At 39.0% G+C, this 21,380-nt stretch overlaps 2 protein-coding genes across 4 annotated transcripts in view; one reads left to right on the forward strand and one right to left on the reverse strand.

The window, feature by feature from the left end:
• Nucleotides 1-15,689, forward strand: part of ttc6 (tetratricopeptide repeat domain 6) — a 228,555-nt gene extending 212,866 nt beyond the window's left edge. Inside the window, exons 30-31 of the mRNA XM_043698490.2 lie at nt 2,349-2,574; nt 15,089-15,689. Coding sequence (XP_043554425.2) covers nt 2,349-2,574; nt 15,089-15,216 — 354 coding nt within the window. The 3' untranslated portion in view covers nt 15,217-15,689. The remainder of the gene's footprint in view (nt 1-2,348; nt 2,575-15,088) is intronic.
• The window catches only part of LOC122553687 (uncharacterized), a 258,177-nt gene that overhangs the window by 13,547 nt on the left and 223,250 nt on the right, over nt 1-21,380 (reverse strand). The window lies entirely within an intron of this gene.

The following is a 21,380-nucleotide window of genomic DNA, read 5'->3' on the forward strand; positions in this document are numbered from 1 at the left end:
TTGATGCATTCTATTTCTACATCAAGTTTGTGTGATGAGTAAAATGGCTGATAAGGCCAATCTTGGAGCTATTGAGCCATACAAAACCCAAAGTATGTATTGTCCTGTAAAGGTAGGCTTGTGGTGCATAGTGAAGTCGAGCCCAGTGGCAGATTTCTCAATTAGCATGTTGAGGAAATGTTGTGCATTAGACTGCTTCATGTGAAAAATGTATATGAGTGCAAGTCTGTAAGAAAATCTTCACACACAACTGCAAATTCAAAATTGTGAATGTATCGCTAATATATCAGAAATAGGTTTCCGACCTGTCAGCTCAGCACCATCCTCATGACCTGTCTTTCCTGCCAATCTTCCTTCCCATCTATTCGCTCCACCCTCCTCTCTGACTTATTATCTTCAGCGCCACCTCCATCCACCTATTGCACTCTTAGCTACCTTCTTCCCAGCCCCACCCCCGCCCATTTATCTCTCCACCCCAGAGGCTCCCTGCCTCATTCCTGATGAAAGGCTTTTGCCTGAAACGTCAATTTTGCTGCTCCTCCAGTGCTGCCTGACCTGCTGTGCTTTTCTAGCACCACTCTATTCTTGACTCTGATCTCCAGCATCTGTAGTGCTCATTTTTGCCTGGTAGGACGTTAGCACTCGTGTCAAAATTTGTTTCGCATGGAAATTGACAAAGATCTTAGAAAGGGCTGGACCTAAAAAGAATCTCATGACTATCGCATGTTTTTGGATATACATGGTAGCATTAGCAATACATTTGACTTCTCAAATTTGAAAGCTCATAAGTTTAACTAAAACAGATTCAGACCTAGTGCCACATCTATCTTGCCAAGATTCAGTGCAAATGTCAATGACATTCTTCAGCATGTTTATAAATAGGCTTGTAAGGTCCAATAAATATGAGATGTTGTTAGCAATATGTAGGTGGGCTTCACAAAGTAAAACAAGTCATTTGCTGTGTAAGAATTTCAGCACTGGAGTATTGGCCATACAATCCAGTGACAGATAAATCAAGCTAGATATTACTTCAGTTATTCGCAATTGGCAGACTACAAGTGGTGGCCAGTCTACAAACTAATGTTTTTTTGTTAGATGTGAAGTTGCGAATGGACAGCACATGGTAAGCAATTCTGAGTCTGTTGAGGGCTAGATTAACAACTAACTTAAGATAGTCAGTTGAGATCATAATGTGACTCATTCGCACTTAGAGTCATAGAATCATAGAGATGTACAGCATCTTTGGTCCAACTCATCTATGCTGACCAGATATCCCAACCTAATCTAGTCCCATTTGCCAGCACTTGCCCATATGCCTCTCAACCCTTCCTATTCACATACCGATCCAGATGCCTTTTAAATGTGGCAATTGTACCAGCCTCCACCAGTTCCTCTGGCAGCTTATTCCATACATGCACCACTCTCTGTGTGAAAACGTTTCCCTTAGATCCCTTTTATATCTTTCCCCTCTCACCCTAAAACTATGCTGTCTAGTTCTGGACTCCCCCACCCCAGGGAAAAGACTGTCTATTTATCCTATCCATGCTCCTCATAATTTTATAAAGCTCTATGAGGTCAACCCTCAGCCTTCGACGCTCCAGGGAAAACAGCCCCAGCCTATTCAGCCTCTCCATATAGCTCAAATCCTCCAACCCTGGCAACATCCTTGTAAATCTTCTCTGAACCCGTTCAAGTTTCACACATCCTTCCGAAAGGGAAGGAGACCAGAATTTCACACAAAATCCAAAAGTGCCCTAACCAATGTCCTGTAAGCTGCAACATGACCTCCCAACTCCTACACTGAATGCTCTGACCAATAAAGGAAAGCCAAACTCCTCCTTCACTATCCTATCTACTGCAACTCTACTTTCAAGGAGCTATGAACCTGCACTCCAAGGTCTCTTTGTTCAGCAACACTCCCTAGGACCTTACCATTGCTTCGCTAAAAGCTACATAAATTCTTATGGAGGGACTCATTTTCAGCAACAAAATGAATATGTTTAAGCATTGCCTTTTCTGAATTATCCTCAGCGTTTAAAATAATCGAGATTAAACTATCAAATTGGTGTGTCAAATTATTAAAGAATTCAGATGTATTAGTGTAGCATACAATAAATCAGGAATTTCATTATAAATGTACAATGGTATTTAATATTTCACACATTTGTTTCCTTATAGCTATGATGGAATGTTCGACAAATTTTCTTTTGTCAAGCATGCTATTTTACTGTTTAACTATCTGATGCATAATTAATAATTGAAGATATGCAAACATTGTGCTAACTGGAAAGGCACTTTGCCAATTAAAAATTATCAGTTTTAATGATCTCAATGCAATTGTTTTCCAGGCTCATGACTACTACACTAAGGCAATTAATTTGCAACCAGGAGATGAATCTGCTTTGCTAAACCGAGCCATATGTCGTGTTCTGCTTCGGCGTGCTCAAGATGCACTGGAGGACTTTGAAGAAGCTGTTAAACTTAGTCCTTATTCAGCTCACATTTATTTCAACCGTGCAAACCTCTATGCCACTCTAAAACAATATAAAGATGCTGAGAGAGATTATTCACAGGGTAAGATGAAACATACATTGTTGCTTTCAAGCATTTTGTTAAATGACGGATATTGCAATATGCTGCTCTGAAGAATTCCTAACAAATATTCCCAAGATGAAAATTCAAGTGAGAAAAAAGAAACATGAGCCTTGGTTAAATGGGATTATCTATCACATAACTTTATTTCTATTTAAGTGTTATAAGGTAAATGTGCACGTTTCTGCATGCTTTAAGTAGGAGTCTTAAATTAATAATTTTCTTGACTTAAAAGTCATAATCTAAACTTCATGTTCTGAAGACCAGTTGCAGATTTAATAATGTAGGGCAATAATCGACTTGTTACTTCAAAATTGACACACTGTGTACACTGTGTATGTGCATCTGCAGAGCTGTACATGTGGAGTACTAATGCACGGCCCTATATTTAACAGTGGCCAATCATGCATCGCAGAGCATTAAGTCTACTTATCTGACAACGAGGGCTGGATGAGCATTGTTTCCTTGTGTATTAATCAAGAATAATATGGTCTTTATGGAATTGATGCTGACAAATGTTGTTTTGTTCATGACATTTGTGGCAGTGAATAAAACATATCAAAACCCTTTTCAATGTTACTGTGAATCTGTTAATTTGGCATTTGTATGGCAATATATTTGCAGGCATAAATATCTATTCCTACATGTCAAATTTGAACAACGACCTGACAAGTTGGCATGCACAATTGTCTCAACTGCTTGTTTTTCTTTACACCTATGCTACCGTAGACCTCTACAGTTTTATTTTATTTATTTGAAAGGACAAGCCTGTCCTCATGAAAATGCATAAGATATTCAGAGTATATTGATTGTATTTATCTGATACCTAGTTGATCTTACTTCTCCCTGATTCACTGTTAGCTCATTGACATTATAAATGGTTTCTTCACCTCCAGCACTCTTGTTCCTGCTTCCAAACATTTGACATTACCTTGTTGTCAAAAGAAAAATCCACTCCAACTTCTGTCTTTTCAAACATGTTGCTGGTTTGTTGATTTTTAAATATTTAAACATACTTATCTGGATGTGCCCTGTGCACTTTCACACACTCCAAATTAAGTTAGTTGAATACGATTTGCCTTGAATTAATCCATGTTAGTGGGCCATAATTAATTAATGCTTATCCAAGTGACTGTTGAATTAATCCCCGATTATTGGGTGCATCATAAAAAACAGATTCTAGTATTTTCTCTATTTCTCCAGTTAGGCTATCTTTCAATTCTTCTACTGTTGTTAAATTATCAGACTGCATGCAGTAAAAATAAGCAAAACTTTCCGCTATTTAAATTCAAATTTTTGCCAGTAAATAAATGTAAATTTTATTGACTTTCACGGAGGATTTCTTTCCATGAGTGCTAACGCGATTTCTCATGCTAACTTCCCAAACTCACCTCATTATATATGTACCATGTCCCTGTGGTGCCATACTCTCGTATTGTAGGTAGAAGTACTCACCATTTTCCTAACCCTCTGGTTTACCACTAATCTTCGCCACATTGTTTTCTTTTGGATGTTATATCCCTGATTAACAATTATCTCCCTCTTCCTCTTCACTGAAATCAATCTTTGCTGTGAGCCATGAATCATTTTTTAAAACTCTGCTGTTGTTCCTCAGCAGCCTTTGCTACGAAATTCCTTCCCCAATCTCCTCCAGCCAGTTCTGCTCTCATTCCTTTGTAATCATTCTTATTTAAGCTTAGCAAAGTTGTTTCTGACCCAAATTCCTCCCTCTCATGAATGTTAATTCTGCCATTTATGGTCACTGTTTCTGAGGACATTGTTTATTAAACTTGCCTCCTTAAACATCACCAGATCCATTGCCTGATCCCTGGTTGGATCCACAACATATTATTTCTAGGAATCTGACCTGAATACACTCTGACTTTTTCCTCATGGCTTCCTTTGTCAGTCTGACAATCCCAGTCACTGGTGACAAGTATCCTTAATGTGAAGACAGAGTTTCATCTTCACAAGGGTTGGATAGTAGTCACTCCTATCTATATTGTACTGGACTCTCGTCAGTAATGAGTAGATTCATGAGGAGAAGAGATTTTTACCTCTGAAAACAAAAAATGCTAGAAATCACAATGGGTCATGGAGAGAGAGCAAACTAGCGTTTTGAGTCTGAATGATTCTTCATCAGAGCTCTGATCCCTTCCAGAACACATTTTGTGGCCTTGCCACACTCAGTGCTTCTTCCAATTAGTGTTCAGTTTGGGGGGCATTAATTCAACAGTTGAGCAGGGGAGGGCAGGGGGCATTAAGTAGTAACTGGTAGTATGTTTCCTGTCTATGTTTGTCCTGAAGAATTGAAACTTCAGGATCCAAGGTCATTGTTGAGGACTTCCAGAGAAGCTCCCTCCCTACTATGTACCATTGTGCTGCAACTTGTGCTTGTGGAATAACACATACCCAAGAATCGTGATGGTGGTGTCTGGGACATTATAAAGTCTGATTTGGTGAGTACAACCATGTCAGCCTGTTGCTTGAGTAGTATGTGGGATGGTACTTCCAATTTTGGTGCAGGCCTCAGATATGAGAAGGAGGAGGACTTTACCGGGTCAACAGGACTGGAGTTGCTGGTATCATTTCTGATGCCTAAGTAGGTGCCAGATGGTCTGTAAGGTTTCATTTCTATTTGATTATATAGCTGTTTGGTGGAACTAAGTGGCTTATTAGGCCATCTCAGACGGTATTTAAAAGGACATTGTTGACTGTCTCTGTCATTTCCATACTTTGCATTATAATTTCAACTGGCACTCAACTATTCATCTTTATATGCTATGGAAATATTTACAAGTTTATGTCTCCTGCTGTTGATTTTTTTTTCTTTCTTTGCTGTTTCTTGGTCCTTTTGAACTGAATCCTAAAACCCTCCCAATGTTCAGGCTGACAAGTCATTTTGGCAAGAGAACAAGCCTCTTTCTTTGGTCAAAGGCTATATATAATTAATTCCTTTTGTTAACAACAAAAAGGCCACTGTTGTTGGATCATTTTTTCAGTTGGTTTAACATATCTTGAAAACTATCTTGTATACAGTCTGTGAACTTGTCCTCCATACTTCTTTGAAAAGTTTGGTTTGCTTTGTATGTAGAAAGCTTAAGGTCCCCATAATCACGGTGTTAACCTGATTACATGCACTTTTAATTTCCTAATAATATTGAGTTATACCATGTTAAAAATCACACAACACCAGGTTATAGTCCAACAGGTTTAATTGGAAGCACACTAGCTTTCAGAGCGTCGGTCCTTCATCAGGTGATAGTCTAAATCATGAGTTATACCACAACTTCCACAAGTACCATTAGCTATTTTTGATCCCTGTTATACAACTGTGTTCCATCAGCAATCATTTCCATTTTCATTCATTCCATTTCAAATATGTTAGTCTGTGCTTAAATCCCTTTATGGCCTCACTCTTCCCTACATCAGAACCTTCTACTATCCCTAGAGACTCTATTGAGCTCTCCATTCCTCTGACTCTGGCGCTTACTGAATTCTCATAGAATCATGGAATTCCTACAGTGTGGAAAGAGGCCATTTGGCCCATTGATTTTGCACCGACCCTCCAAAAAGCACCCTAGCAAGACACACCTTACCCCCATAACCTCGCATTTCACATGGCTAACCCACTTAGCTTGCACATCCCGAGACACTATTGGGCAATTTCCCATCAGCATTTCACCTAACCTGCACATCTTTTAACTGTGGGAGGAAACTGGAGCACCCATGCAGACACAGAGAGAACATGCAAACTCCACACAGACAGTCACCCAAGGTGGGAATCGAACCCAGACCCCCGGTGCTGTGAGGCCGAAGTGCTAACCACTAAGTCACATTCTGCCCGTTTTCTCCCCTTTTTGCATCATCTTTATGGGCTAATCATCCCATGATCTTCCCATTTCTTACCACATTCCTCTTCCTCATTCACCCCTTCTCCTTCTTTTATGTCTGCCATATGATTGACCTGTTTGGCCAAGCTTTTGGTCATCTCCTCATAATTGCTTTGTCTTGTATATTTCTCTAATTAGTTGCCACAAAATAACTTTGGGATGCTTTTCTACTTTAAAGATATCAGATAAATCAAGTTCATCTTATCTTACGCTACTTGTTTATAACTGAGTTAAAAAACTGAGATGTTCCTGGCTTTGTGCCTGGATTATTAAATGTCAGAAAGCTGAAGATTTTCATTGGTTAATACATTAACTTGCAATATGGCATCTGAAGAAGACACATCTGTGGTTTGAATATTTTGGGCTCAGTTTTATTAAAGTTACAGGATCACATATGGTACACGATACATGCTAGAAAACCACAATTCTCCACAACTTATAGTCCCCAGGATGCCAATTTTTCTATTTATTTTTATTTTCCAGAATGTAAGATTGTCAGCTTCATTTTCCTTAAGCAAACTCTATTGTTAAAATGAAGTGATTTAACAGTGGTGCAATTTATATTCTAATTTCAATTTCCTAGCTGCCAAATTGACAATCAGATGCATAACATTCAAAACTGGCTCCTGACAATGACTGACGAACATTGAGACCATTATTTTCAGAGACAGAAGTCACAGAACCAAAACTGCTTCCATATGAAATTTATATTGTCCAAAAATGCAAAGAAAAGTGGTGGCTATCTCATATCATTCAGCTACTATGTACCTGAATGTGTGAATGGATGAATGTTGCCCCAGTGATGGACTTTGGAGTATGGTCTATAATAGAACAAAGAACAAAGAAAATTTACAGCCCAGGAACAGGCCCTTCGGCCCTTCAAGCCTGAGCCAATAATTGTTTGTATGTTTCAAGAGTGTGTCATCTCCAAGGAGACTGTGTGTATGAACAGGCCAAGAGTCAGAAAAGTACTTCACCGAATCAGATTGAAGGATTCTTGCTAAGTGGTGGTCAAATGGGGGAAGAAACTGTGCTGCGTGAGTACGTACATTTCCTGATATCATTTAGATAGTTAGCAATTTTGCTGAGAAGGTGGAAAGGTGAGGTCCAGCAACCTGCCAGATCAGAAAATTGGCTAATTAAGTGGTTTAATGAGTTTTTCCAATTGTTCGGGTGAGGCAACATTTCTATGGGAAGGTTTGAAATGCAGACTGAAACAGGCCGAACAAAGGTCAGTACTAACCCAATCGGGAGACAGTGATGACTGTGTCATTCTATGAATTGGACTGATGAAAGAACATACTTGTATTGAGAAACAGTTGGGAAATAGAGCAAGTGGTCTGTGTGCATTCAGTCAGTTGAGAATGTCATGATCCTATAGGGATTGTGGAGCCATAAACCCTGGGTGGGCAACTGTTGAAATGGAATTAAAGTACTCAGAGATACTGATGAGTAGCAATCATCCTCAGGAACAGAGGCACAGCCCAGAAATCAGCGGTGCAGAGGAAAAGAAGAAACAAGAAGGCAATAAGTGTCATTTTTCAGCATTGAGTGTACCTCCAAAATATAGTTGTTCCAGCTGAGGCTCAGTTGTCTCTGAGTTGCAAGTTTCTAGTTTGAAGTCTCATGGCAGAGCTTGAGTAAAATAATCAAATGGGGCACTTCTGTGCAGTACTGATAGAGTACAATACTGTTGGAAATGTTGAATGGGATGCTAAACTAAAGTGCCTTTGCCCACTTTGGATGGATGTTAAAGTTCCCCTGGTAAGATTTTGAAAAGGAGCAAGCAAGTTATCTCCAATGTCTTGGCCAATATTTATCCCTTAACAAAAACAGATAATTTGGTAATTATCTCCGATGTTTGTGAGAGAGTGTGAAAATTAGCTGTTGGTTTTCTTACATCACAATGATTACTACAAGTCAATAAGTATTCCATTGATTTTAAAGTGATTTGTTTAATGGTTGGAAAAAGTGCTACATAAATGCAAGACTTTTTTTATACATTTGTGCGAAGATTTGTAGCTCGGGTGCTCGTTGTTGTGGTTCTGTTCGCCAAGCTGGAAGTTTTTGTTGCAAACGTTTCGTCCCCTGGCTAGGCGACATCATCAGTGCTTGGGAGCCTCCTGCGAAGCGCTTCTTTGATGTTTCCTCCGGTGTTTATAGTGGTCTGTCCCTGCCGCTTCCGGTTGTCAGTTTCAGCTGTCCGCTGTAGTGTTTGGTATATTGGGTCCAGGTCAATATGTTTGTTGATGGAGTTTGTGGATGAATGCCATGCCTCTAGGAATTCCCTGGCTGTTCTCTGTCTGGCTTGCCCTATAATGGTAGTGTTGTCCCAGTCGAATTCATGTTGCTTGTTGTCTGCGTGTGTGGCTACTAAGGATAGCTGGTCGTGTCGTTTCGTGGCTAGTTGATGTTCATGTATGCGGATTGTTAGCTGTCTTCCTGTTTGTCCTATATAGTGTTTTGAGGCACAAGTCCAGTAGTTTAAGTATGCCGTCTTTGTTGATAGGTTCAGCGTCCTGTTTTCTGTTCTTTATGTCCAGTAGGTTGGCTATTGTTTCTCTGGCTAGGGTTTTGTCAATCGAAGTGAACAGTGCCGTCACGTCGAATGATATCATGGTTTCTTCTTTGTCTATGTGTATATTTCTGATGATGTCCAAGAATTCCTGTGTTGATTGTATAGAGTGTTTGGATCCGCTGACCAGGTGTTTCAGTTTCTGTTGTAGTTCTTTGGCCAGTTTGTATGATGGTGTCCCTGGTAGTGATACTATGGGTCTGAGTGGGATGTCTGGTTTGTGTACTTTAGGTAATCCATAGAATCTGGGGGTGTTGTTGCTTTCCGGTTTCATACTTTGTAGGTCAGCTCTGGTTATCTGTCCGTTTTTTTGTAGATTCCTTAGTGTGTTATTTATCCTATTGGTGAGTTGTGGTGTGGGGTCAAATTCCTTCATTTGGTAGGTGTTGATATCTGCAAGTAGTTGTTGTGCTTTTTGGATGTAATCTAATTTATCTAGGATGACCGTCATTCTGCCTTTATCTGCTGGTAGTATGATTATGTTCTTATCGTTTCTTAGTGATTTCAGTGCTTCCCTCTCCTTGGTGTTGAGGTTATGTGTTTGTCTTTTCCTTATTATCATAGGTATGACAGTTTGTCTCACTGTTTGTTGTGTCTCTTCTGTCAGTCTATTGTTCCTGAGTGTGCATTCTAGTGCTGCTAGGAAGTCTGCTGTCTTGGCGTCCCTGTGGTTGTAGTTGAGTCCCTTGGCCAGTATTGTTCTTTCCGTGTCTGTGAGCTGTCTGTGGGAGAGGTTTTTAACCCAGGTGTGTGTTGTAGTGTCCTCTTTGTTGTGTGTTAGTTTGGCCATTTTTTCTTTTAGTGCCGTTTTTTTGAGGTGTGTTGTCCTGTTCTGTCCTATGGTGACAGCCTGTTCTACTGCGACCCCTAGGACTCATAACGGCACACAAACCAACAGCCACGCTCAGACAACAACTCACCAGAACGAAGGACCCGATACCCAACATGAGCAAAACTAATGTAGTGTACAAAATACCATGCAAGGACTGCACAAAACACTATATAGGACAAACAGGAAGACAGCTAACAATCCGCATACATGAACATCAACTAGCCACGAAACGACACGACCAGCTATCCTTAGTAGCCACACACGCAGACAACAAGCAACATGAATTCGACTGGGACAACACTACCATTATAGGGCAAGCCAGACAGAGAACAGCCAGGGAATTCCTAGAGGCATGGCATTCATCCACAAACTCCATCAACAAACACCTAGACCTGGACCCAATATATTAACCACTACAGCGGACAGCTGAAACTGACAACCGGAAGCGGCAGGGACAGGCCACTATAAACACCGGAGGAAACATCAAAGAAGCGCTTCGCAGGAGGCTCCCAAGCACTGATGATGTCGCCTAGCCAGGGGACGAAACGTTTGCAACAAAAACTTCCAGCTCGGCGAACAGAACCACAACAACGTTTTTTATACTTGGACATATAAGGAAATTTGGAGCTTGTACCTATGGAAGCAGATTTGCGTCTGAGATTTGCACCACTGTTTAGGAAGATTTCAGACCTTGCAGTACTGTTAATATGTCCTACCTGTAAATTTGAAAGATAATTTCATCTTGATCTTCTTCACCTCTGGTTTATTCTAAGGATTAGCATCTGTCAAACATCAGCACATCATTGCATCCTCTGGATCCCTGAAGATGCAGGGCATTATCAGTTGCAGCCATGTGGTGATCATAATGCTTTATGAGCAGCCAATAATATTTATCAACAGGAAGAGCTTCACTCTCTGGACTGTGACTACAAAATGTGCTTTTAACAGAAGTGAGCTCACAACCAGGATGCCTTCGTGCTCCATCAGATCAGGGTTCTACAGCTCTTCATGTCACCATTGAAACTATCTGGATGGTTTCTACAGGACAAGGGATACCTTTATGTAAGCTGAGTGGGAGGCACAGAGATGGTACAATTTACGTCATTTGCTTATAGTGCTCACATTTGAGCAGCCCATCATGACCTGGAGGTACTGTTTTGGTGCATGGTTTAATCAGGTGATGCCCTACAGTACACTTTTGAGTAATGTAGTTTGCTATGCTTTCCTTTGTTTGCCCTGTCGAGTGGTATGGTCCTCGAAGAGGTGAAACTATGAGGCACATTTCATTCAGGCCCTCTCTGACCAAACTATTTCTTATATATAAAACTTACAGAAAGTATAAATCAATCAGGAGATCTGAGGGCTGGTTTCATGACATGTTGACATCACTTTACACTGAGTTTTTTATTGATAGTTAATTAGTTGAATCTACCTGCCATCAGATGATGACTGTGGCCATGTTAATCTCTGCATTTCCTTTTAAAAACAAATTAAGTCCATGTAAAGCTCAGGGTATTAAAAATAAGAAGATAGAAGTCAAAAATTGATAGTCCAGTTTTACCACTATCATGACACCAAATTTCATTGTCTGCTTGTTTGAGTAGCAGTTCTTCAATCTGATTGGTTAAGGAGCTGTACTGTGTTTGGCCCTGTTCCACTGTGTCAGATTCCAGATGCTGTGCAATTTTACATAACCAAAAGATCCCCAGTGCTGGAGTACAACAAAAGTCTGTGCGTGTATGTTGATATTATCAACAGCTAGCATTGCTCCTTTGCCTCTAATCACAAAATCCATTCAACTGATATTCTTAATTCTGCATTTTCTTTTTTCTTTGGCAGTTAGCTAATTGTCTATTCTGCTGTTTACACTTCTACTGTCTGTCAATCTCACTGATTTTCACAGGGCTTCTAGTAAATCCCAGATTTTATATACATGAACGTAAATCAAGAAATTTTCACAATATTGTAAATTGTTACCTTATAATATTCTTGATCTTATTGTTTTTCTAAAGAATAATTATTGAGTCTGCTCAGGAATGGTTTAAAAGAACATTTACTTAACTTTAACAGGAACAAACTCTAACTGTGACTTAATCTTTACACAAGACAGCAAGACAACAAGACCATATCATTACATTCCATTTATTGACTGGGAATACTTTAGATGGGTCAGTTTTTGTCCAATATGTGCAGGAGGGTTTCCTGACACAGTATGTAGACAGGGCAACAAGGGGTGAGGCCACATTCGATTTGGTACTGGGTAATGAACCCAGCTAGGTGTTAGATTTGGAGGTAGGTGAGCACTTTGGTGATAGTGACCACAGTTCGGTAATGTTTACTTTAGCAATAGAAAAGGATATGTATATACCACAGGACAAGAGTTATAGCTGGGGGAAAGGCAATTATGATGTGATTAGTCAAGATTTAGGATGCACAGGATGGGGAAGGAAACTGCAGGAGATGGGCACAATTGAAATGTGGAGCTTATTCAAGGAACAGCGTGTCCTTGATAAGTATGTACCTGTCTGGCAGGGAGGAAGTGGTTGAGCGAGGGAGCAGTGGTTTACTAAAGAAGTTGAACCTCTTGTCAAGAGAAAAAGGAAGGCTTATGTAAGGATGAAATGTGAAGGCTCAGTTAGGATGCTTGAGAGTTACAAGTTAGCCAGGGAAGACCTAAAGACAGCGCGAAGAAGAGCCAGGAGGGGACAAGTTTTTGGCGGACACATTCAAGGAAAACCCTCAGGCTTTCTATAGGTATATCAGGAATAAAAGAATGACTAGAGTAAGATTAGGGCCAATGAAGGACAGTAGCGGGAAGTTGGACGTAGAGTCAGAGGAGATGGGGAAGTGCTAAATGAATATTTTTTCATCAGTATTCAAACTGGAAAAAATAATATTGTTGAGGAGAATACTGAGATATAGGTTACTAGACTAGATGGGATTCAGGTTCACAAGGAGGAGGTGTTAACAATTCTGGAAAATGTGAAAATAGATAATTCCCCGGGACAGATGGGATTTATTCTAGGATTCAGTGGGAAGTCAAGGAGGAGATTACAGAGCCTTTGGCTTTGATCTTTATGTCATCATTGTCTGCAGGAATAGTGCCAGAAGACTGGAGGATAGCCAATGTTGTTCCCTTGTTCAAGAAGGGGAGTAGTGACAACCCTGGTAATTATAGATCAGCGAGCCTTACTTCCGTTGTGGATAAAGTGTTGGAAAGGGTTATAAAGATAGGATTTATAATCATCTAGAAAATAATAAGTTTATTAAGGTTAGTCAACACGGTTTTGTGAAGGGTAGATCATGCCTCACAAACCTTACTGAGTTCTTTGAGAAGGTTACCAAACAGGTGGATGAGGACAAAGCAGTTGATGTGGGTTTATGGATTTCAATAAGGTGTTTGATAAGGTTATGCATGGTAGGCTGTTGCATAAAAATGGAGGCATGGGATTGAGGGTGATCAGAAATTGGCTAGCTGATAGAAGACAGACGGTTGTGGTTGATGAGAAATGTTCATCCTGGAGTTCAGTTACGAGTGGTACACCACAAGGATCTGTTTTGGTGCTACTTCTGTTTGTCATTTTTATAAATAACCTGAATGAGGGCATAGAAGGCATAGAATTTCTGGATGACATTAAGGTCAGTGGAGTTGTGGATAGTGCCAAAAGATGTTTTAAGATACAGAGGGATATAGATAAGCTGCAGAGCTGGGCTGAGAGGTGGCAAATGGAGTTTATTGCAGAAAAGTATGAGGTGATTCAGTTTGGAAGGAGTAACAAGAATACAGAGTACTGGGCTAATGGTAAGACTTTTGGTAGTGTAGTTGAGTAGAGAGATCTTGGTGTCCATTTACATAGATTCCTGAAAGTTGTCACCCAGGTTGATAGGGTCATTAAGAGGGCATACGGTGTGTTAGCTTTTATTAGTAGAGGGATTGAGCTTCGGAGCCATGATGTCATGCTGCAGCTGTACAAATCTCTGGTGCAGCTGCACTTGGAGTATTGCGTACAGTTCTGGTCACCGCATTATAGGAATGATGAGGAAGCTTTGGAAAGAGTTCAGAGAAGGTTTAGTAGGATGTTGCCTTGTATGGAGAGAAGATCTTACGAGGAAAGGCTGAGGGACTTGAGGCTGTTTTTGTGAGAAAGAAGAAGGGTGAGTGGTGACTTAATTGAGACAAATATGATAATCAGAGGGTTAGTTAGGGCAGACAGTGAAAGCCTTTCTCCTCGGATGGTAATGGCTAGCATGAGGGGACATAGCTTTAAATTGAGGGGTGATAGATATAGGACAGATGTCAAAGGTAGTTTCTTTACTCAGAGAGTAGTAGTGGCATGGAATGGCCTGCCTGCAACAGTAGACTCGCCAACTTTAAAGGCTTTTAAATGGTCATTGTTAGACATATGGATGAAAATGGAATAATGTAGGTTAGATTGGCTTCAGATTGGTTTCACAGGCCGAAGGGCCTATACTAAGCTGTAATGTTCTATGTTCCATGTTCTATTGTGCGAAATTACATCATTTCCCATGATCTTATTTGCATATAACCTTGTGACTCGTTATACCATGTGCCCTGTATCAATTTGCATTAAAAACCACACATTTTCCTTCTATTTCCACAATATGTTACAAGCATATTCCCAGCATCATGGAGAGGTGAAAACAGACTCCCATTGTTCAGCAGAAATCAATAGATTTATGGAAACTAATGACAAGACTGAATGTAATGTGGGAAATTAGAGATGAGATAGATGATGACAGATTAGGCTCAAGGGGCTGAATGGCTTATTCCTTTTGCTATGAAATGCTACTAAACTGTGACAATATTTTCAGAGTACAAAACATCTAAAGAGACCTGAACAAAACACAACATACATTTGAATGCAGTGCTTCCCATTTTTCCTATATGATCTCATTTTGAGGTTTATTCATTGTTGTGACCCCGAAGTGAGAACTGAGAGAGTGAGACTACAACTACACAATTGTTATAAGTTCATCAGTGCTGCATGGTGGTCTGAGAGGTCATGGTCCCACTTAGCATCCAGACCTCCAGATTGGGAATCCCTGGTTTAATGCCGAAGACATGATCTTTCTGCTTTAAATATATGCCCTATGATTCAGCTAAAACAAATAAGGAAGTTGAATTAAAATTTGTGTTTGTTCTGCTGTTGACTTGCTTGTCTCATATTTTTACAGCACTGCAGCTAATGCCGGATGATGCTTTATATTACAAACTCCGTGCAGACGTCCGGGGCCATTTGGGTTTGATTAAAGAAGCTATCATTGATTACAAAACAGCATTAGACATCCAAGAAACTGAATAAAACAGATGATTACGTTTACCAAGAACAATAAGCAATTATCTCATAATATTAGGATTAGGATGGAATGTCTCCGGTAAAAATAGAAATGAATAGGAATTTAGAAAGTCCGTTCTTGCAGAATAGTAAGTATCTTATTACTGATAACATTTCATTATAAATGAATTTAAGTATCATTCAACACAACATACTCTCTAATGCTATTACAACAGTGTTAATTATTATCTTGGTAACAATGTATATCACTGGAATATTTGCTCAAAATTATTTAGTTCAAAATTGTTTAGGTATTATTATATTATTTTCTGTTATTTTATGGAGACTTTATTATATTTTCTGTTACTCAGAAACATATTGGAAGTATCTTGTTAAAATGTCTACTTTTCAGATTGAATTCTTTTTGCTGATGTAACCGTAAAAGATAAGACTACTTAAAAAAGAGATAACTGCTGTTTCAGTATTAATGGGAAAATGGAATGTAAGTTGTAAGAGTTATTCTTCATTGGTTTTTATATTTTTTAACATGCTTGATTATGCTTTTTCACATTTGAAAGCAGATCACTTCGTGTACTACTTTTGTTAAAGAATAAAGATACAAATTTGATTTTAAAAATCAATTGTTTTGTTGCCAACTCTGTTTCATCAATATGCATTATGTATAATATTAACCCTTATTCTGATCCTGCCACATCCCATTTAGTTATTTCGTGTGAAGTCATTGTAAGTTCCATTGCAGAACCAACTATTGCTAACCTTCATTTAATTCATTTTCAGTTCAGTTCTGATGTTTGCTTTCATGCCTGGTGGACAAATTGTTGTATTGCCTAGGGGTGGGAGGAGGAGGAGGAAGGTGGTATCATACTGTTAGAGTAAAGATTTGGTCATTTTGAACTGAGACAAAGAGAAATATCTTCACTAAATGTGTTGTGAGTCTTTGGACTTATTCACTAGGACAACTATGAATATTCAGTTGCTGAGTAGATGCAAGATCTAGATTAATATACTTTTAGATGTCAAAAAGTGTGGTGCTGGAAAAGCACAGCTGGTCAGGCAGCATCTGAGGAGCAAGAGAGTCAACGTTTTGAGCATAAGCTCTTCATCAGAATTTTTAGATGTGAGAATCATCGAATGTGGTGATGTTACAGGAAGATACAGTTGAGATAGAAGGTTGGACATGGTCTTAATGAATGGTATGGTTGGCTGAAAGCCTATTCCTACTCATATTTCATGTGAGCTTATGTTTATTTTAACCATAGGATGATAAGTTGACCTCACTTGACCTCCAGTAGGATGCCAAAGAAATAATCAAAAGCTTATCTTAAGTGTTCTAGCATAAACATCACTTACAAGATGAGAGCCCCAAATGCAGAAATACTCTTATGAAATCCATTGTTATCTTGATGAGAGTTCCCACTCCCCACAAACATCTCCAGTACAGCGAAGTACCAACTTTTAGTAAATTGAAAGTAATGAAATTCTTCTGTTTTTCTCATGCAAACATGACATTTAGACTGGAGATGGAGGAATTTAGACAGAAACTATCAGGTCAAAATGCCTGTGCTGCCTGTCAGATGTAGGATTGGAATGCATTTTCTTTTATAGCTTTAGTCTCCTGCAACTTCATAGTTAGACTTCACAATCAATTTATTTTCTGAAATGAATTGAAAGGTCAATATCTAATTTATTAAATGCTTGAACAGAACAAGCCTTGTGGAAAATATTAAAGTAAGAAAATTAAAATATGACACAGCAAGAAAATAACCTCTGAGAATCAGAAACTGAACATGTTCTCTATAAAACAATTTGTCTAGATATACAACATGTTAAGTTTTAAAGTAAAGAACAAAAACTCCAGCAATTTAAGTTTGTCAGTAGACAATCTTATTTGAATAATTGTATTGAATTAGTGAAGAATTCATTGAGACATTCAAATGTAAAAATGTACTCATTTCATATATTGTAATTGTATGTGTCCACCATCATTGCATAAGGAAATTTTATCCGGTATGTCTGAAATAAACAAAACAAAGATAACCAGTAAAAAGGACAGAAATGTAATTTAGTGAGGGTACATCAGGTCTTTGTGCCATTGATACTTGGCAAATATGGGATACTAACCTACATTTCATCTGGGCTAAGTTACACACATTGGATGAATGGGAGCACACTGGTACACTACAGTAAGGAAAATCTGTTGGAGAGTCCTCAAACCAGTCTTTGATTTCTCAATTAAGCATGTCTGATGCTCGAGCGGGATTATTTGTACTATGCCCAGTAGAATAGGCAAAATATTTGTGACCTGATTTATGTAACATTAAGAAGATGGTGAGGGGCTGGGTTTTCGCAATTAATTAGCAGCTCAACAGTTGTTGATTGAGGAGAGATTTAAATACTAATACCATTTAATGGCATTTTCATTGGATACCAGAACAGGTCTGCAATAATGAGTCCCCATCCTGTATTTCTGGACAAAACTAACAGCAGGATGTTGTACCAATTTGCTGCTCTTGATTGATGGGTTTCTGCTTGGAATATATCAAAGGCGTATGTCCCAAGCAATTCTTTTTTTAGAAAAGAAGTAAATGATTTATCTTTTTCAACTGCAATGCAAGTATGGTCTGAGATTAGCAATAAGCTGTTCAGCATCTTTTGGAATTCATTGTGAAGATGAGAAATACCTTTTTGAAACAAATATTCATTAAAAAAAGGTTCAATATTGAGGCACTGATTATGTATTAATTGAATTTTATCATATGACTCATAAACAAGTGCTGTGAACTATGAGTCAATACTTAATATGATATAATACTTAAACATTAAGGATTTGCATATCAATACAATTTTATGTTTGCAGTCTGCCATTTCTTTACTGCTATCATATCTTATGGAACATTATGGATGGAGCAGAAAGTTACTGTATTAACTGGGGAAGAGTATTTGCTGTATTGTTCCTAATATTATGAACGAATTAATAAGAAAACATGTCAAAATTATCAGATTTTATGAATTATGACATTTATTGTAGTAAAAGTAACTGAATTGTAATGTTAAATGATAATAGAATTATGGAATGCTCATTTTATAGGTGGATCACGTGACTTTCATGATGGAAGGTAATAAACCAGATACACCTTCAGCTTTCTGGCTGAGCCAATTCTATGTTCCAGTACTCAGGTTAGAACAGAACAGTGTGCTTGTCTGCTTTTTATCCTGCCCTCATTCTAAATGCTAAGCCATGGACTTCCGTTGGATTGGTCGACATTTATGGATAAAATATACCATTGCCTTTTGCAGTATGGCTGACCAGGAACCTCTCCCACTTTTACCACTTGCAATCAGGCAAATTGGAAGGATTTACAGCCTGACAGTCAACCTGTTTGGCCACATTAAAAATGCATCTTTCACAACCAACAAGTATTGACGAGGGAATCAAACCCAGAACTTCCAGCTGAGACAAGGGGCATGCTACCACTGTGACCGAAGACCTCCTGCACAGAAGAGTAAGAACGACGTATTAGTGTTGTTTTGAAAGATTGATTACGACAGAATGAAAGAATGCACAATTTTTACGAAGCTCAATTTTCCTTACCATGCAACTAAACATAATGAAGCTTTTATAAAATTGACATAGGTTCATTCTAACGTAATGGAAATTTTCACTCTGATTAGATGATCCAAAGAAGTCGTGAAATGCAATTACTGATCAATAGAAGTTAATGCTGCCAGACACAGTGGGTCAGGTTTTTATTTATTTTTGTTGACCCAGAAGGTAAATGATTTTAAATTACATGTTATTACCAATATGAAATTGATATGACAATTTGATTTTCTTGGTAATAACCTAAAGTCTAGTCAATTTGACTCACATCGAATATTGATCCATATTAAGGCTCAGGCTCCCTCCCAATACATATAAAATGTGAAGGCATAAGCATTTCTTCTAGTCTAAAATTAACTTTATCATGTGTATTGTAAATGGGTTAATATGTCACAGTCTTATCAATCATCCTTTGCGTGGCTATGCTGTACTGGGTATCATAGGTTTACAGTTATACTCTGTGTGATCCACATCATAATACAGAAAACACTAATTTGTCAGGTAACTGTATACAGCCTAAAACCATTCCTGCTCTCTCTATATATGTACAAGTAAAATGATTGAAAAATAAGTAAACAACTGTATATTTTCTTGCAAGTGCAGAATTTTCCAAAATGATTATCTTTTAAAGCAAGCCTTCTAATGTAAGGTGAAACTAAAATGCCTGTGAGATGAACAGTTGGTAATAATACTAATTCTGCTTGAAGACAGATGTTCAAAGAAACAATCCTGATGGAAACGTAACAAGCAAAGAATTATCAGAGTGGGCCTTGCTGCAGGATGTCAGTATTCTCCAGTTTTGAGGATATTTAGAAGGTTGAATGGAATGGCTTCAAATAAGACTGGATGGCAGGAGGAAGAGAGTCTGCTTAAAATCTGGGAGGGACTTGGACCTGAATCTTTGAGGCTGCTCATCTCCAGGGAGTAAGGTTTAAAGTATGTACTTAGTCATTGGGGAAGTCTTTCATTTGATGTATTAGTTGCCTCAGTCAAAAAGTGTGGTGCTGGAAAAGCACAGCAGGTCAGGCAGTACCCAAGGAGCAGGCAAGTCGATGTTTCGAGCAGAAGGTCTTCATCTCCCAGTATTAGTGGCCTGCTTCATCATTTCCACATTCAACTCGAAACAATTCTGTCTTTGCCCAAAGATTCCACTAGAACTCTTGAGTATTTCAAATGCTTTATGGACTCATTGTTTGCAGCTAATTTTTCAATAATGGAATCATGCCTAAATCTATGATTTACAGTTCACATCTTGCATTACAAACATTAGGAAACCCCAATACATACCATGACTGGGATTATTTTGTAAATTATATTTGAGCAGGGACCATATAGATCCTAAAGGTAACAAAGCACATTGACCTGATGATTAGAAAAACAAATCAGTTCCCTGGGTTTATACATAGTGGAAAATAATATAAAAGAGCAAAGAGATTAGGCTAAGATTTTATAATCACTAGTTTGATTTCAGCTAAAGTATTATGGACAATTCTGTGCAGCAAATTTCAGAAAAGATAGAAAGGTCTTAAAACAAGACTAGAGAAGGTTTATCAGATTTTTAAAATTCATTCGTGGGATGGGGGCAGCACTAGCCAGGTCAACATAGACAAGCTCCTTCACCGTCCTCATGACCTGACCCACCTGTCAATCTTCCTTCCCACCTGTCCTCTCCACCCTCCTCTCTGACCTATCACCTTTACCCTCACCTCCATCTACCTATTGCACTCTCAGTTACCTTCTCCCAAGCACCGCCCCCTCCCATTTATCTCTCCACCCCTAAGGCTCCCAGCCTCATTCCTGATGAAGGGCTTTTGCCTGAAATGTCGATTTTACTGCTCCTTGGAAGCTGCCTGACCTGCTGTGCTTTTCCAGCACTACTCTAATCATAGACAAGCTCATAGGATAGTTAGGATTGTTGTAGGTTTGGAGTCACATGTAGGCCAAACTACAATTCTTAAATGACTTTAGCAAACCAGGTGGGGTTTTACAACAATGGTTACAATTAGGTAAGCTTTTTAATTTCAGTTCTTTTTAAAAAAAAAATCAAATCCATCATCTGCTATGGTGGTATTTGTAACCATGGCCCCAAGACATTAGACCGTAGTTGTGACTTGGTAAAAACGATAACTGCAGAATGCTGGAAACCAGATTCTGGATTAGTGGTGCTGGAAGAGCACAGCAGTTCAGGCAGCATCCGAGGAGCAGTAAAATCGACGTTTTGGGCAAAAGCCCTTCATCAGGAATAAAGGCAGAGAGCCTGAAGGGTGGAGAGATAAGCTAGAGGAGAGTGGGGGTGGGGAGAAAGTAGCATAGAGTAAAATAGGTGAGTGGGGGAGGGGATGAAGGTGATAGGTCAAGGAGGAGGGTTGAGTGGATAGGTGGAAAAGAAGGTAGGCAGGTAGGACAAGTCATGGGGACAGTGCTGAGCTGGAAGTTTGGAACTGGGGTGAGGTGGGGGAAGAGGAAATGAGGAAACTGTTGAAGTCCACATTGATGCCCTGGGGTTGAAACTTATGACTTATCATACCAGTGACATTACCATTATCACTTCCACTATGTCACCATACAT

Source organism: Chiloscyllium plagiosum, unplaced genomic scaffold (genome assembly GCF_037043375.1).
Source record: "Chiloscyllium plagiosum isolate Xiang-an unplaced genomic scaffold, Cpla_swu_hap1 HiC_scaffold_8, whole genome shotgun sequence".
Lineage (NCBI taxonomy): Eukaryota > Metazoa > Chordata > Chondrichthyes > Orectolobiformes > Hemiscylliidae > Chiloscyllium > Chiloscyllium plagiosum.